This window comes from Bos taurus, chromosome 16 (genome assembly GCF_002263795.3).
Source record: "Bos taurus isolate L1 Dominette 01449 registration number 42190680 breed Hereford chromosome 16, ARS-UCD2.0, whole genome shotgun sequence".
Classification (NCBI taxonomy): Eukaryota; Metazoa; Chordata; class Mammalia; order Artiodactyla; family Bovidae; genus Bos; species Bos taurus.
Window position 1 is genome coordinate 29,238,000 of NC_037343.1, and position 19,277 is coordinate 29,257,276.

Consider the following 19,277-nt stretch of genomic DNA (forward strand, 5'->3'; position numbering starts at 1 on the left):
ATTCTTAGGCACAGTTCTTGTCATCAACACATGATGGCACTGAAAGATATAGATGATGCTTAATTACGTAAGTGCAAAACTAGGTATAATTTAAGTGTGACAAGTCAGCCTTAAGAAATGTAGAAGAAAAAATATAAAAAATGCTTACCTAAGTCTAGGCAGAATATATTGAAAAGCAACCTTTCTCTAGTCTAGAGTAAGCCAAGTAACTTACGTGCTCAGTGTTTTCCGTAGTGACTACTTAGCCGTGGGGAAAAAACGTCCTAATGGTATTTTAATTCAAAATGACTTAGTAATAAATTTGTACTGTTCCTCCAAAAAATATAGTTTAGTGGAAAAGATAATTTTAAAAAACATTTTAAATAGAAGAAATATTTATCAACTTGTATTAATTAAATGAAAATGAAGATCATTAATTTTCATAAATCAATTTATTTAGAATTACAAATATTAAGAATAAAAGATTTATGCATTTCTTAATTAAACATAACAGTTTAGCTAAATATAAACTCTGCACTAAAGTTCTGCAGTGGCACAATACCAACAAAGAATATGGAAGCATTTTTAAACTGTACAAAAATTTCAAATGGAAAATAATCTTGTTTCAGTTTTATTATACATTAATATAAAAAGTCTCATTTTATGAGACATCTAAAAGAATCAAAGCCACTTCTACAGCTATATCTTAAACTCCAAATCTGAAAACAATTTATTATATTTTGACTTTATAATATTCTATATTAAAACAGAGAAAATTCCAAATACACACTTTTTACAAGATTAACATCTTAGGCAGGGTTTTCCTTAAAAAACCGAGAACCAAAAAAGCCCACAACCAAATACAAACCTTTTTTCTCCATTTTCTAGCACTGGCTATTGTATTTGTATTCCTTATAAAATTTTTTTTACTTTAAAAATTGTGTAACTGTTGGATTTTAACCAGTAATCTGGTTCAAAAATTGTGCAAATAAACAAAAAAATATGAAAATAGTGTGTTATCAGTCTTTTGAAAATAAATCCCATAACAATGGCACTTTTTGCCCTGAATTGATGGGAAAAGACATGCCAAATCCATTTGCTGAAATTTAGCATCTTGCAGTAATGTTTCTTTCCTGCTCCTTCATTTTCTTTCAACAGACAAACAACAAAGGTTTCTTTTATAAATTATGATAAATTAAAATATTTATTATTATAAAATGATCTATAGAACCATGTCACATTGCAAGTATATATCATATATACTTGTAAAGTCCGTATTTCCCACCTATATTCCAGTGGCTTCCTAAAAATGAGGACTTCCCATATCTCATGATGTTATCTTTTGAAGACTGAAGTGGTGATCAACTAAATGAACTGGAGTTGTAATTTTCTAGATAGAATTTCCACATTGCCATGCATAATGCACAAAAGACCATGTTTCTTCATGTTCTCCACTGCAGTAGTTGTCTGCCTGGGTTGAGTTGAATTCATGCACATTAAAAAAATGGTCAACAATATTCTTCCATGAAATTATGTTATGTTCAGACATTTTCAGTTTAAAAATACTTGCTAATAAACATATATAACATAAGCAGTGCTACTGCAGCTGAGTAATAAAAGAAAAATAAATATAATGCTGGTCAGCAATGCTGGTTCAAGAAGCAGTAGAGTATATTAAAATGCCTTATTTGGAGATTTAAATTTTCCTTGTTTTCCAGCAGATAGGTTATTTGGTGTTGGAAGCCTATATAAAGGAAGAGAACTTCACAAAAACAATGTCCTATGCAGTTGGGATAATTAAATCTTCTATTCAGTCTCTGTTGGTGTTATTTGCTGCAAAGGCATGTAAGTTTCCCATCTGGCTCAGGCCGCTCTGAATATGTGCAACATGAATTTCTACATTATTCTGAAAGCAACTAAAGAAAGAAGAAATATGGTTAACTACTTTATCTCACAAAATTAAAAACAGTTTTTCTAAAAAGAAAAAGCTGAATTTCAGTTAGGAAATAGCTAAGATAACAACCCCACATAAGTAACATATCTTCCCTTTACATTAGCCATAATTCTATTTCAGTAGTAACTGAAAGGTATGCTTGAAAGAAGCCAAGAAACCATGGAAGTACTGGAAAGAGGATGGACAAATCTCTCTTTGGGGAAGACTCACTTCAAAGTTAAACCTCTATGCCAAACCCAAACCTAAATATTATATGTCTTTGACGCCTTTATATAAAAAAATCCATCTGAAAATTCTGTCAATAGACTGCATATAACATGAAAGCTCATTTACAATTTACTTAAAGGATAAAAATCATGACTACTTCATAAATACGTACAATTCTTAAAGCTTATACTGGAAATCACTATGAATTTCAATAAAAATAGAGTACATCTAACGAATTACCTGATATTAGAAGCATCTATTGTACTCTTGATATCATTTAGTGAATCTGTAAGTGATTTAAATTCAAAGGAATTCAGGTCGCCTCCTTCTGCTAGACACTAAAGAAAAAAAAATTTCAAAATTGTACTTCGAATACAGACAAAAACTCTGCTCTAATATACAGTTTAATTTTTTAGCACCAAATTAGCACAGTTTGTTTAGGTGTCAAAATGAAGAAAGTATTCTTAATATTTTCCCCAAAAGGTCCTCTGAAATTTACCTTAATTTGTAATAAAATAGCTGTAAGCCTGGAGATTAAGTCTGTCAGATTTTCATTTTCAACACAGGGCTGTCCTGTTGAGGAATTTGCATGCCGAACTATTTCCTGTGCTTCTTCCTCACACCTTCGTCTCATGTCTGTCGGCTGATCTGCAGGCTGGAGCCCTTGGTCTGGAGCAAGCTGAATACAGATGATTAAAACACAAGATACACATTCATAAGGCCATGATAATTTCTGTGTGTTTGTGCCCTGTTTGCAGATTAGGATTTTTTAAAAAGTAGCATTTGTGTAACAAAAACAACCTCACTTTTACCTTAGAAATTTTTTCTCCTCTAACAGTATTTATTTTTTGATTTGTTTTATATTTTGGGTACCTTTTAATTTTGAGGTACTTCTAAAAAAAGAATAGAACAAAAATTTCTTGATAACCTTTTACCCAGATTCACTAACTGCTTATGGTTTACTGTGTTTGAGTTAACATTCGACCTTTCTCTGTATATAATTTTTTTTCTCTTAATTATTTGAGAATAAATTGCAAACACTGTGCCTCTTTACTCCTAAATACTTAATAACCACAGAGCAATGATCTGATCACAATCAGGAAGTTTAGCAAAGACATAATACCATTTTCTAACAGTCTATATACAGATTTCATCAACTGTCCCAATACCTAGCTATTTTTCCCCCTGAATACATCTGGTTGTCCTGTTTCTCTAGACTCCTTTACTCTGGAACAGTTCCTCAGTCTTTCATAACCTTGATAGCTTTGAAGAATATCAGCCAATTATTTTGCATAATATCCCTCAATGTGGGTTTGTCTGTTTCCTCTTGATTAGACTAAAGTAATAGGTCTTCGGCGGGAACACCACGAAAGTGATGTTGTTCTCAGTTCACTGTGACTAGGAGGTGTATGATGTTTATCTGCCCCACTACTGCTTATGTTATCTTTGATCACCTGGTTAAGGAAGCTATGTGCCTCCATCAGCACAGACAGCTTCCTTGTTCTTAGAGCAGCACACCGCTCCACTATGGGATGTGCCATAAGTTATTCAGCCAATTCCCTATGTATGGGCATTTAGGTTACTTCTAATATTTTGTGACTGTCAGAAACACTGCAATGAATAATCTTGTCTTCTAACATTTAACATTTTTTTAAACTGAAGTATACATAAATATATAATACTCCAAGGGTAGCTACCATCCTGACTTTTATATATATATAAACAATACAGACCTATATATTATTATATATATTAGTTTTTGCTGGCTTTTGAGCTTTACATAATATGAAATTATGCATTATATATTCTTTTGTGTCTGACTTTATTTGTTCAATATTTGCATGTTCTCATATGAACAAATATGTTCACATATTCATTCTTATTGCTAAGAATTCCATATTATATGACAACTTACCGATTCATTTTAGTATTGATGGGTATTTGGGTAATTTCTAATTTTTGGCTATAATGAACAGTGATGCTATATATGTTCTAGTGTCTATCCTTTGGTAAATACATGTTCATATATCTTTGATATATACACAGAAGTGGAATTGCTTGTTCTCATTTTAAAATCAATATTGTGCTTCCATAAGAGCTTTGTGAAAATTAAATTAAGTTTACTCCATTAGGAAATGAGTGTCACATATGGCCTTGTGTACACAGTGAGATACAAAAGGACATCCACTTCTGCATGTTTCACGTCATCTTGGACAGCATGGTTTGCACCTCTTGTGGATGGTTGCTAGTCCAGGGGGAGAACTCTATTTGCAGGGACAACACATATTGCTATGTAGGTAAATGACAATTATCAGGAAAATAAAAATAATAATGGATGGCTGAAGGAATGAGCAAAACATACTCAGAATTTAGTTAAAGGTAATCGCAGTTCATTTCTCTCAGTTCAAGTGGACTGGTATCAACAAAAATGGCAGATCTTTGGGACTCAATGATGAGGTTAGTATCATAAAAAGCTGTTTATCTCACATCACAAACAGATGTGGCTGTAAATATCCCATGCTGTGCTTAGTTGCTGGGTTGTGTCTGACACTGTGAGCCCATGGACTGTAGACCACCAGGCTCCTTTGTCTATGGGGATTCTCTAGGCAAGAATACTGGAGTGGGTTGCCATGCCCTCCTCCAGGGGGTCTTCCCAATCTAGGAATAGAACCTCTCGCATTGCAGGTGGATTCTTTACCATCTGAGCCACCAGGGAAGTCCTAGACCCATGCACTTATGGTCAATCTACAACAAAGAGGCACAAATATACAATGGAAAAAAGGTAGTATCTCTTCAGTAAATGGTGCTGGGAAAACTGGACAGCTATATGTAAAATAATGAAATAGAACATTCTCTCAGTTCAGTCGCTCAGTCGTGTCCGACTCTTTGCGACCCCATGAATCTCAGCACGCCAGGCCTCCCTGTCCATCACCAACTCCCGGAGTTCACTCAAACTCACGGCCATAAAGTCAGTGATGCCATCCAGCCATCTCATCCTCTGTCATCCCCTTCTCTTCCTGCCCCTAATCCCTCCCAGCATCAGCGTCTTTTCCAATGAGTCAACTCTTCGCATGAGGTGGCCAAAGGACTGGAGTTTCAGCTTTAGCATCATTCCTTCCAAAGAAATCCCAGCGCTGATCTGCTTCAGAATAGACCAGTTGGATCTCCTTGCAGTCCAAGGGACTCTCAAGAGTCTTCTCCAACACCACAGTTCAAAAGCATCAATTCTTCAGCACTCAGCTTTCTTCACAGTCCAACTCTCACATCCATACATGACCACTGGAAAAACCATAGCCTTGTCTAGATGGACCTTTGTTGGCAAAGTAATCTCTCTGCTTTCTAATATGCTGTCTAGGTTGGTCATAACTTTCCTTCCAAGGAGTAAGCGTCTTTTAATTTCATGGCTGCAATCACCATCTGCAGTGCTTTTGGAGCCCCCCAAAATAAAGTCTCTCACTGTTTCCACTGTTTCCCCATCTATTTCCCATGAAGTGATGGGACCAGATGCCATGATCTTCGTTTTCTGAATGTTGAGCTTTAAGCCAACTTTTTCACTCTCCACTTTCACTTTCATCAAGAGGCTTTTGAGTTCCTCTTCACTTTCTGCCATAAGGGTGGTGTCATCTGCATATCTGAGGTTATTGATATTTCTCCCGGCAATCTTGATTCCAGCTTGTGCTTCTTCCAGCCCAGAGTTTCTCATGATGTACTCTGCATATAAGTTAAATAAGCAGGGTGACAATATACAGCCTTGACGTTCTCCTTTTCCTATTTGAACCAGTCTGTTGTTCCATGTCCAGTTCTAACACTTGCTTCCTGACCTGCATATAGGTTTCTCAAGAGGCAGGTCAGGTGGTCTGGTATTCCCACATCTTTCATAATTTTCCACACTTTATTGTGATCCACACAGTCAAAGGCTTTGGCACAGTCAATAAAGCAGAAATAGATGTTTTTCTGGAACTCTCTTGCTTTTTCCATGATCCAGCGGATGTTGGCAATTTGATCTCCGGTTCCTCTGCCTTTTCTAAAACCAGCTTGAACATCAGGAAGTTCACGGTGCACATATTGCTGAAGCCTGGCTTGGAGAATTTTAAGCATTACTTTACTAGCGTGTGAGATGAGTGCAATTGTGAAGTAGTTGGAGTATTTTTTGGCATTGCCTTTCTTTGGGATTGGAATGAAAACTGACCTTTTCCAGTCCTGTGGCCACTGCTGAGTTTTGCAAATTTGCTGGCATATTGACTGCAGCACTTTCACAGCATCATCTTTCAGGATTTTAAATAGCTCAACTGGAATTCCATCACCTCCACTAGCTTTGTTCGTAGTGATGCTTTCTAAGGCCCACTTGACTTCACATTCCAGGATGTCTGGCTCTAGGTGACTGATCACACCATCATGATTATCTTGGTCGTGAAGATCTTTTTTGTACAGTTCTTCTGTGTATTCTTGCCACCTCTTCTTAGTATCTTGTGCTTCTGTTAGGTATACCATTTCTAGTCAATCTAATCACACGGACACAGCCTTGTCTAACTCAGTGAAACTAAGCCATGCCGTATGGGGCCACCTAACACGGGTGGGTCATGGTGGAGAGGTCTGACAGAATGTGGTCCACTGGAGAAGGGAATGGCAAACCACGTCAGTATTCTTGCCTTGAGAACCCCATGAACAGTATGAAAAGGCAAAATGATAGGATACTGAAAGAGGAACTCCCCAGGTCAGTAGGTGCCCAATATGCTACTGAAGATCAGTGGAGAAATAACTCCAGAAAGAATCAAGGGATGGAGCCAAAGCAAAAACAATACCCAGTTGTGGATGTGAGTAATAGAAGCGAAGTCCTATGCTGTAAAGAGCAATATTGCACAGGAACCTAGAATGTTAGGTCCATGAATCAAGGCAAATTGGAAGTGGTCAAACAGGACATGGCAAGAGTGAACATCGACATTCTTGGAATCAGCGAACTGAAATGGACTGGAATGGGTGAATTTAATTCAGATGACCATTATATCTACTGCTGTGGGCAGGAATCCCTTAAAAGAAATGGAGTAGTCATCACGGTCAACAAAAGAGTCAGAAATGCAGTACTTGGATGCAATCTCAAAAACGACAGAATCATCTCTGTTCGTTTCCAAGGCAAATCATTCAATATCACAGTGATCCAAGCCTATGCCCCAACCAGTAACTCTGAAGAGCTGAAGTTGAACAGTTCTATGAAGACCTACAAGACCTTTTAGAACTAACACCCAAAAAAGACGTCCTTTTCATTATAGGGGACTGGAATGCAAAAGTAGGAAGTCATGAAACACCTGAGGTAACAGGCAAATTTGGCCTTGGAATACGGAATGAAGCAGGTCAAAGGCTAATAGAGTTTTGCCAAGAGAATGCACTGGTCATAGCAAACACCCTCTTCCAACAGCACAAGAGAAGACTCTACACATGGACATCATCAGATGGTCAACACCGAAATCAGATTGATTATATTCTTTGCAGTCAAAGATGGAGAAGCTCTATACAGTCAGCAAAAACAAGACCGGGAGCTGACTGTGGCTCAGATCACGAACTCCTTATTGCCAAATTCAGACTTAAATTGATGAAAGTAGGGAAAACCACTAGACCATTCAGGTATGTCCTAAATCAAATTCCTTATGATTATACAGTGGAAGTGAAAAATAGATTTAAGGGACTAGATCTGATAAATAGAGTGCCTGATGAACTACGGACAGAGGTTCGTGACATTGTACAGGAGACAGGGATCAAGACCATCCCCATGGAAAAGAAATGCAAAAAAGCAAAATGGCTGTCTGGGGAGGCCTTACAAATAGCTGTGAAAACAAGAGAAGTGAAAAGCAAAGGAGAAAAGGAAAGATATAAGCATCTGAATGCAGAGTTCCAAAGAATAGCAAGGAGAGATAAGAAAGCCTTCCTCAGCGATTAATGCAAAGAAATAGAGGAAAACAACAGAATGGGAAAGACTAGAGATCTCTTCAAGAAAATTAGAGATACCAAGGGAACATTTCATGCAAAGAACATTCTCTAATACCATATAAAAAGTAAACTCAAAATGGATTAAAGACTTAAATGTAAGATATTAGAACACTCTTTGACATAAATCACAGCAATATTTTTTTGGATCCATCTTCTAGAGTAATGAAAACAAGAGCAAAAAAAAAAAGGGACCTAATTAAACTTAAAAGCCTTTGCATAGCAAAGGAAACTGTAAATAAAAAGACAAACTACAGAATGAGATAACATGTTTGCAAATGATGTGACCGCAAAGGATTAATTTCTGAAATAAACAAAGAGTTTATACAACTCAATATCAAAAAAACCCAAACAACCCAATCAAAAAATGGGCAAAAGACCGAGACATTTCTCCAAAGAAGACGTTCACATGGGCAACAAGTACATGAAAAGATGCTCCACACCTCTAGTTATGAGAGAAGTGCAATCAAAACTACAAAAAGTTATCACCTCACATCAGTGAGAATGCCCATCATCAAAAAGTCTACAAATAATAAATGCTGGAGAGGGTACGGAGAAAAGGAACCCTCCTACACTGATGGTAGGAGGGTAAACTGGTATAGCGAGTACAGAGAACAGTATGGAGGTTCCTTAAAAACTAAAAACAGTTACTATTATGATCTAGTAATCGTACTCATGGAAAAGATGAAAACTCTAATTCAAAAAGATAAATGCACCCCAAAGTTCATAGCAACACTATTTACAATAGCCAAGACATAGAAGCAACCTAAATGTTTATCAGTAGAAGAATGGATAAAGAAGATGTGGTATAAGGAAAAAAAAAACAAACCACAGGAATATGTGGTACATATATACAATAGAATATTACTCAGCTTTAAACAAAGAATGAAAAATGCCATTTACAGCAACATGGATGGACCTAGAGATTATCATACTAAGTGAAGTAAGTCAGACAAAGAAGGCAAATATCATTATGATAACACTTACTTGTAGAATCTAAAAACATGGTACCAAAAAAAGGATCAAAAAGTGATACAAATAAAATTTTTTACAAAACCAAAATGGACTCTCAGACATAGAAAAGAGGACATAGAAAGGATTATCAGTGGAAAAGGGATGGGGGGAGGATAAATTAGGAATTTTGGATTAACAGATATACACTACCGTATATAAAACAGATAAACAAGGTCCTACTGTATAGCATAGGCAACTATATTCAGTAATAATCTATAATGGAAAAGAATGTGAAAAAGAACATATGTCTCTGAATTACTTTGTGTACACTTGAAGCACTGTAAATCAACTGGTCTACAAATAATAAATGCTGGAGAAGGTATGGAGAAAAGGAACCCTCCTACACTGAGTAGGAATGTAAATTGGTACAGTCAGTATGGAGAACAGTATGGATGTTCCTTAAAAACTAAAAACAGAGTTACCATTATGATCAAGTAATCCCACTCATGGAAAAGATGAAAACTCTAATTCAAAAGGATACCTTTTGAATGCTAATTCAAAAAACCCTACTTCAAAAAAAAAAAAGTGGCTTTACTGGAAATATACAACTTCTAAGAATGCAAATGCTGGAGCATACTAAACTCATTACAATCATTTCATTCTTCCTTGTAAGAAACTCAAATTTTTGATGAAACTGGTGAACCACCTTCATACATATAATTATATGTACATAACAATAATGATAATTCACAAATAATCCTATAATGTATGTGACTGCAGTTCAAAAATGCATAGTTCTAATGTAAAGTTTATTTTTAAAATTTCTATTTATTTTTTTGACTGTGCCTCACAGCCTGTGGGATTTTAGTTCCCCAAGCAGACATTGAACACAGGCTCTCAGCAGTGAAAACACCGAGTCCTAACCATTGGACCACCAGGGATCCCCAAATGTAAAGTTTAAAAAGGAGCAATCAAAACTGTATACACAGCATGGTCATAACTTTGTAAGAAAAAGCATGTATGGTTTAAAAAAATTAGGAAATAAACAAAAATAAAGTTTTTGTGGTAGTAGAATTAAGAGTAATTATTTTTCTGGATGTTTCTAAATTTTTAGAGAGCTATAATCATTTGTAATTCAAACAAAAAACCAACAGAATTGACAGGTGTGTATAAAGCACTCTTCAATGTTGATGCTGTAAGGGAAAAAAAAGTATATAAATATGGTTCTGCTCAAAGATCTTGGCTTAGTTTGGGTTTTCTAAGATGGGATGGTAACAGAATCAGTTTCAAGTAAGAGGGGGTCACAGCCCCCTCAAGGGAACTCCGCACACACCACCTACCTCATAGCAGTACTGCTGAACTTTGTGCAAGACTTTGTTTAGGTCCTTGTTCAGTTGTTCAAGCTCTAAAACGATCGTTGCATATCTCCGTTGAAATTCAATGCCAATGGGCATGGAATATGATTTCTGAGAAGGAAAAAAAGTCAGATTTTGATAAGGTTTTTTTTTTTAACAATGCAATTTCAACGATCTACTAGGATACAGGACTTTTTTTTTTTTTTTAAACTTTACATAATTGTATTAGTTTTGCCAAATATCAAAATGAATCCGCCACAGGTATACATGTGTTCCCCATCCTGAACCCTCCTCCCTCCTCCCTCCCCAGGACTTATTCAAAATAGACAAACAGGTTATTAAAACAGACTATGCTCAATGTTATACTACTTATATGTGGTAATGGTATTATTGTTATTTAGGTGATTGTCTTTGTTCTTATGAGTGTCATGATGTCTGTCATTTACTTTTTAAAAAATGGAGATTGTATATATATATATAGAGTGTGTGTGTGTGCAAGACAGATTAAATGTTCAAAACTGTTGAATCTATGTATGTTTCTTATGTTTCTTAAAAATCTTTTAACTTTTTAGTAACTTTATCATTTTCAAAAATAAAAAGTTGGTAAAAAATTATATATATTCATTTGAAGTGTTCTAGTAATTTAATTGATTCTCCATTTGGACTCAATTCAGTATAGCATAATGGATAACAGTCATGCGTGCTAGAATCAGATTACATGTTCAAAACCCAACACTATTACATATTAGCTGTGTGACTTTAAGCAAGTTCCTTAATTTCTCTGTGCCTGTTTTCTCATCTGCAAACTGGGGATAAAAGAACTTCTATCTAATGAGATTATGGCAAAGGTTAAATGAAATAATATATGGTAGCATATTGCCTTCCACATAGAAAATATTCATTAAGTATTAACTGTTACCACCATTGCCATCATTTCGTATCTGCTTCCTACCAGTAAGTGTAAACAGACTTTGATTCCATTTCTTTTCCTTTCTTCATAACACCTCCAATAAATTACACTATCCGTTCCACTTCAGCTACAAATGCTGCAATGAGACTTCTTTAGTCAAGCCAAATTGAACCACACTTCTGTTTTTCACAGGATTTCTAAGAAAGCAGACCATCGTGCACTGGAGAAACAAGTACAATTAAGAAATAAAAGTGTGCCTAGACTGGTAGGGTAAACTACTTGCACTAATAACCAATCACAGAGTTTTAATTGTTTGAGCTAACAGAAACCTGGCAATCATCTTGTTCAGCCTTGTCATTTTACAGATGAGAAAACTGAGGCCCAGGAAAGTTAAATGTTTTGCTCAACAGCACACACTATTAATAATGTACCAGGTACTGTTCTAAGTGTTTAAGAGAATCTCACAGAATCCTTACAACCATCCCAAGAAGGATACTATAATTATCCCCACATTACATATGGAGGAATCTGAGGTCCATGTACCAAAGCCAATAAGTGGTAAGCATGCAGGATCTGAAGGTAGACTGCATCAGAATTCCTCCACCATGAGATCTGATGCAGTGAAAGAGGAGGAAGGGAAACAATGTCACAGGGAGACAAGGGAAGGGATGTCATTTAAAGATTCCATGTCTGGTTCTAACTGTTGCTTCTTGACCTGCATACAGATTTCTCAGAAGGTAGGTAAGGTGGTCTGGTATTTCCATCTCTTTAAGAATTTTCCACAGTTTGTTGTGATCTACACAGTCAAAGGCTTTGGCGTAGTCAATGAAGCAAGATGTTTTTCTGGAATTCTCTTGCTTTTTCTATGATTTAGTGGATGTTGGCAATTTGATCTCTGGTTCCTCTGCCTTTTCTATATTTAACTTGAACATCTGGAAGTTGATGGTTCACCTACTATTAAAGCCTGGCTTGGAGAATTTTGAGTATTACTTTCCTAGCATGTGAGATGAGTGCAATTGTGGAGTAGTTTGAAATTATTTGGCATTGCCCTTCTTTGAGATTGGAATGAAAACTGACCTTTTCCAGTCCCGTGGCCACTGCTGAATTTTGCAAATTTGCTGGCATATCGAGTGCAGCACTTTTACACCATCATCTTTTAGGATTTGAAATAGCTCAATTGGAATTCCATCACCTCCACTAGTTTTATCTGTAGTAATGCTTCCTAAGGCCCACTTGACTTCACATTCCAGGATGTCTGGCTCTAGGTGAGTGATCACAACATTGTGCTTATCTGGGTCATGAAGATCTTTTTTGTATAGTTCTTCTGTGTATTCTTGCCACCTGTTCTTAGTATCTTGTGCTTCTGTTAGGTCCATACCATTTCTGTCCTTTATTGAGCCCATCTTTGCATGAAATGCTCCCTTGGTGTCTCTAATTTTCTTGAAGAGATCTCTAGTCTTTCCCATCCTATTGTCTTCCTCTGTTTCTTTGCACTGATCACAGAGGAAGGCTTTCTTATCTCTCCTTGGTATTCTTTGGAACTCTGCATTCAAATGGGTATATCTTTCCTTTTCTCCATAAAATCACTCAGTGTGAAAATCATTTGGGTTTAAACATAAACATTAAATTAGTTCAATGACACTAACCTGATGTATCACAGAAAATTAGGAAAAAATGCATACCAAGAAAATCTGTAATCCATAAAAATGAAAGAACTGTTATACCTCTGAAGATATTAAAAAATAACAGTTCTGGATATATTAAAAATAAAATCTCCTTATAATACTTAGGATTCTTCCTTCTGTAAAGAAGGAATTAAACTAATTGAATAATTTGTATTTGTCCCTGAAATATTCGACAAAATTTCAACTCACAAGTGATATACGAAACAGAATAAATAATAGGTATGTTATGATTAATGGATATAATTTGATTTTTACTACCTCTATAAGGCACTGTCGGAGAAGGCAATGGCACCCCACTCCAGTACTCTTGCCTGGAAAATCCCATGGACGGAGGAGCCTGGTAGGCTGCAGTCCATGGGGTCGTTAAGAGTCGGACACGACTGAGCGACTTCACTTTCACTTTTCACTTTCATGCATTGGAGAAGGCAATGGCACCCCACTCCAGTACTCTTGCCTGGAAAATCCCAGGGATGGAGGAGCCTGATGGGCCGCCGTCTATGGGGTCGCACAGAGTCAGACGCGACTGAAGCAACTCAGCAGCAGCAGCAGCAAAGCACTGTACTTATATCAATATAATAGAAATGGCAGTCTCTGAAGATAATTTTCATGTTTTATTTACTTTTTAAAACTAATCTCAAATCATGTAAGTAAGTGTTAGTAGCTCAGTCATGTCGGACTCTTTGCGACCCCAGGGACTATAGCCCACCAGGCTCCTCTGTCCATGGCATTCTCCAGGCAAGAAAACTGGAGTGGGCTGCCATTCCCTTCTCCAGGGGATCTTCCCAACCCAGGGATCAAACCTGGGTCTCCTGCACTGCAGGCAGATTCCTTACCATCTGAGCCATCACATACCATACTATTTCCTTTTTGATGATTCCACTTAAATTAAAGGGTATGGTTTATTAAACAAAGACCAAACAATTACCATGCATGATACATGTTATACACAGGACCTACTGTGAATAGAAATCCATCTCTCTCCACCATTTGTTTTTAATGAGTACAAGGATCAAATAACCTTGAATATACTTTTTATACTACTGCTGCTGCTGCTGCTGCTAAGTCACTTCAGTCGTGTCCGACTCTGTGCGACCCCATAGACGGCAGCCCACCAGGCTCCCCGGTCCCTGGGACTCTCCAGGCAAGAACACTGGAGTGGGCTACCATTTCCTTCTCCAATGCATGCAAGTGAAAAGTGAAAGTGAAGTCGCTCAGTCGTGCCCAACTCAGCGACCCCATGGACTGCAGTCCACCAGGCTCCTCCGTCCATGGGATTTTCCAGGCAAGAGTACTGGAGTGGGTTGCCATCGCCTTCTCTGTTTTATACTACTGGCAGTTAGCAACTCTCTAAAAAGCAACAGGATTTGCAATAGCATTCCTTATACCCGCTACACTGAACAATTTAAATTTCAACTCTTTCGCCAGGCTAGTATGTGATTTATGCTTCTTCTTCTTTGGGGAACAGTTTTATTCTAAAGCAGTCTGATACTTCATACCTTGATCTTATCCTATAGAACTGAATTCCAGGTTTATGCTTAAATGACAGTCCTTGACATCAGGAAAAAAATAGGGGCACATTGTCCTCCTGCTGTCTGAAAACATAATGAGTATACATGTTTTAAATATTTTATTACCAACGAAAGAACATGTTATGTTCACCAGCTGGAATAACTTTATTAAATGTTTGAGATTTTTGCACCATAATAACCAAGACAGGAAGCTGGATAGCCCCTAAAATCAACTGCTATTTCTTATATAAATGCCTGCAGAAGTTTCATATTTTCTTTGGACATCATTAGATTTCCTAGCTTTTTTTAACCTTTTATCTTATATTGTAGTATAGTTGGTTAACAATATATATAGTTGGTTGTGATAATTTCATGTGTGGAGGAAAGTGGTTCAGTTATACATATACATGTATCTCTTTTGGATTGACACGTATACACTGCTATAATTAAAATGGATAACCAATAAGGACCCACTGTATAGCACAGTGAACTCTGCTCAATATTATACAACAACCTAAACAGGAAAAGAATCTGAAGTATGGTTTTAAAGCTAATATGAATTCTGACATTTTGCTTAACATTAGTATGTTCTGTGAATCTGCCACCCCATTGGAAATAACTCTTTTCATATTAAGTTTTCTTGTAAATCTACCTAATGGAGGAGCTTCTGGATATTTAGGTCATTTTAGCTTACATGTTTTATATTCTATTTTTGTAATCTGTCTGTGGACCATCATCTTCTTCTGTGGCTAAGACTCCACTTATTTATTTCTGAATGTTAAACTACCTTTGCATTCCTGAAATAAATCTACTGGTTGGCATGATGTACCTTGGAAACATTCCCATTTGTTAATACTTTGTTTAGGATTCTTTCACCTATATTCATAAATGATATTGGCTAGTAGTTATTTCTTTTGTAATATCTTTGTTAGGTTTTAATATCAACTTATTCAAGAATTACAAAAAGGAATTGGAAAATGTTCCTAGTTTTTCTCCTGTTCTCTAAAAAAAGTTTTTGCAAGGTGATGGTAATGGTAAATATTTAGTTGAATTCATTGGTATGGAAGAATTCATCTAGTGGTGTAGGTTCTTTGTGGTCAAGTTTACATTATAGATTCATTTATAAGGCAGTGATGGGACTATTCAGACTTTTTTCCCATATCAGTGTTGACAAGTATTTTTCTAAGAATTTGCCTCCTTCATTTCAATTTTCAAAAATATTTACAGGAAGCTGTTTATGAACTGTATTAGTCCGCTTGGCATGCTATAACAGGATACCACGACTGGTGGCTTAAAAAATAGCAATAAATTCTTTTTGTAGTTATGAAGGTTGTAAGTTCAAGATCAAGGTGCTGTCAGGGATGGTTTCTAAATAGAACTTTAGAACTTTATCTGGCTTGCAGATAGCTGCCTTCTCGTTGTGTCCTCAGATGGCCTTCCTTCTGTGCATACATGGAGAGACCTCTTGGGGTCTCTTCCTCTTCTTGTAAGGACACCAGTCTTACTGATTTGGGTCCCAACTTTATTGCCTCATTTAACCTAAATTATCTCCTTAAAGGCCCTATTTCTAAATACAGTTACACTGTGGCTTAGGGCATCAACTTATGAATTTGAAGCACACAAAATTCAATCCTACAGTATCCTCTCAAGATCTTTTTCATGTCTGTAGGTTTTATAGCGATGTTCCCTCTTTCTTTCTTTTTATGGCTGCGCTGGACCTTCATTGCTGCTTATGGGCTTTTCCTAGTTGGGGCTACTCTGTGTTGTAGTACCTGGACTTCTCACTGTGCAGGCTTCTCTTGTTGCTGCTCTCAGGCTCTAGAGTGCAGGCTTTGCAGTTGTGGCACACAGGTAAGGGACAAAACTCGTGTCTCCTGCCTTGGCAGGCTGATTCCCCACCACTGGACCACCCTCTTTCTTAATAGCAGTAAGCTGTATCTTTCCTGATTAGCATTTTCAGGATTATCAATTTTATTAGGTCTTTCAAAGGGCTGAACTTTTACTCTGTTGATCATCTCTATTTTACATTTGTTTTCTATTTCATTACTTTTCTCTCTGGATTTAATTTGTTGTTCTTATTCTAACTTACTGAGATAGATGTAACTCACTAATTTTTTTCAGTCCATCTTCAATTTAAACATGCCTTTTATTCTAAAATAGGTGTGGCTGCATAATAACATTTTGATGTATATAATTTTCAATACTACTAAATTAAAAACATTTTCTGGTCTCTGATAACTCATTCTTTGCTTTATGGTTTATTTAGCATTGTATTCTTTAATCTTGAAGCGTGAGTTTTATTCTTGGTATCTTTTAGTTAAGAACTGACTTATTGGAAAAGACCCTGATGTTGGGAAAGACCGAAGGCAGGAGGAGAAGGGGACGACAGAGGATGAGATGATTGGATGGCATCACTAACTCAATGGACATGAGTCTGAGCAAGCTCTGGGAGTTGGTGATGGACAGGGATGCCTGGTGTGCTGCAGTCCATGGGGTCGCAAAGAGTCAGACACAACTGAGTGACTGAACTGAACTGATCCTTTAGTTATTAACTTCTAAATTTATCTGTACTGTGGTCAGAGAACTTACTTTGGACAATTTTAATCATTTTGCAATTTGTTGAAATCTGATCTAAGACCAGTGTACAATTAATTTTTGTAAATATTCCATGCAGGCTTGAAAATAATAGGTATCCTACAGTTGGCAGGTGTAACTGTCTCCGTATGCTAATGAAATCATTTGTTAACTGTGTCTTTCAAGTATATATTCTGATTTTTAAAAAATTTTTATTAATTAACTAACTTAATTTTGACTGCTCTGGGTCTTCAATGCTACACAGGCTTTTTCTCTAGTGGTAAGAGAGAAGTGCAGTGCATGGGCTTCTCACTGTGGTGGCTTCTCTTGTTACAGAACACAGGCTCTAGGGCCCGCAGGCTTCAGCAGTTGCAGCCCCTGGGCTCCAGAGCACAGGCTCGGTAGTTGCGGCGCACGGGCTTAGTTGCTCTGTGGCATGTGGGATCTTCCTGGACTGGGGATGGAACCCGTGTCTCCTGCATTGGCAGGTGGATCCTTTACCACTGAACCATCAGGGAAGCCCTCTGATTTTTTTTTTTTTTCTCTAACTGATTTTTGACTATTTGTTTTATTAGTTACTAAGAGGGCTATGGAAACTGTGTTGTTACAACAGTGGATTTGTACTTTTCCTTTGAGTTTTGCCAGTTTTTGCTTTATATATTTGGATGCCATGTTATTAAGTACATATAACTTTCAAGTTATTATTTTGAAACTATACCTTTCATCATTAAGAATCACACCTCTTTACATCCAGTAAGATATGGTGAATTAAAGTTTTCTTCATTAGAAAGCATCTCTCTCTATATCCAGTAATACCAGTATATCTGTTGCCCTACATTTAATTATCAGATACTAATATAGTTACCCTGGGTGTTCTTTGGAAGGAATGATGCTAAAGCTGAAACTCCAGTACTTTGGCCACCTCATGAGAAGAGTTGACTCATTGGAAAAGACTCTGATGCTGGGAGGGATTGGTGGCAGGAGGAAAAGGGGACGACAGAGGATGAGATGGATGGATGGCATCACCAACTCGATGGATATAAGTTTGAGTGAACTCCGGGAGTTGGCGATGGACAGGGAGGCCTGGCGTGCTGCGATTCACGGGGTTGCAAAGAGTCAGACACGACTGAGTGACTGAACTGAACTGAATATAGTTACATGCTTTTCTGTTGTTATTTTAAAATTTGTATTGCTGGGGTTTCCCTGGTGGCTCAATGATAAAGAATCCACCTGCCAATGCAGGATGCATGGATTTGATCCCTAATCTGGGATGATCCCTGCCACTGAGCAACTAGGCCCATGTGCCACAGCTACTGAGCCCACCCACCCTAGAGCCCTGCTCTGCAACAAGAGAAGCCACTGCAATGAGAAGCCCATGCACCACAACTAGAGAAAAGCCCGCAAAGCAACAAAGACCCAGCATAGCCATAAATAAATAATTGTATTGTTTATTTTTTCATACATTAATGATTTTATCCTGGATTTTTTTATATTAAATGTGTCTCTTTCAAGAATCATAGAGTTGGATTTTTTTTAAAGTTGTAGTTGATTTACAACTATTTAAACTAATATATCAGTTTCAGGTATACAACACAGTGATTCAATTTTTTTTTATAGATTATACTTCACTTAAAGTTATTACAAAATAATGGCTAAATGTCCTTGTGTAGTACAAAGAATTTCTTTTTTTTTAATTTTTAAAAAAAATTTAAATTTATTTAATTTTATTATTTTTTAATTTATTTCTTTTAATTAGAGGCTAATTACTCTCCAATATTAAGAATTTCTTTGTGTAGTATCCTTGTCGCTTATTTGTTTTATACATAGTGAAAAGTGAAAGTGAAGTCGCTCAGTCGCACCTGACTCTTTGTGACCCCATGGACAGTAGCCTGCACCAAGCTCCTCTGTCCACGGGATTTTCCAGGCAAGAGTACTGGAGTGGGTTGCCATTTCCTTCTCCAGGGAATCTTCCCAACTCAGGGATTGAACCCAGGTCTCCCGCATTGTAGACAGACGCTTTACCGTCTGAGCCACCAGGGAAGTCCATTTATACATAGAAGTAGCTTGTAACTCTAAATCCCCTATCTTGCCCATCCCCTTACCCTTTTCCCACTGGTAACCACGAGTTCTTTATATCTGTGAGTCTGTTTCTGTTTTGTTATATCCATGTTT

At 36.9% G+C, this 19,277-nt stretch overlaps 1 protein-coding gene across 1 annotated transcript in view; it reads right to left on the bottom strand.

Moving 5' to 3' along the window:
- Nucleotides 1-412: 412 nt before the first annotated feature.
- LIN9 (lin-9 DREAM MuvB core complex component) overlaps nt 413-19,277 on the bottom strand; it is an 85,303-nt gene continuing 66,438 nt past the window's right edge. The window contains exons 12-15 of the mRNA XM_024976709.2: nt 10,414-10,539; nt 2,640-2,819; nt 2,381-2,478; nt 413-1,895 (exon numbers count right to left, since the gene is read on the bottom strand). Coding sequence (XP_024832477.1) covers nt 1,790-1,895; nt 2,381-2,478; nt 2,640-2,819; nt 10,414-10,539 — 510 coding nt within the window. The 3' untranslated portion in view covers nt 413-1,789. The remainder of the gene's footprint in view (nt 1,896-2,380; nt 2,479-2,639; nt 2,820-10,413; nt 10,540-19,277) is intronic.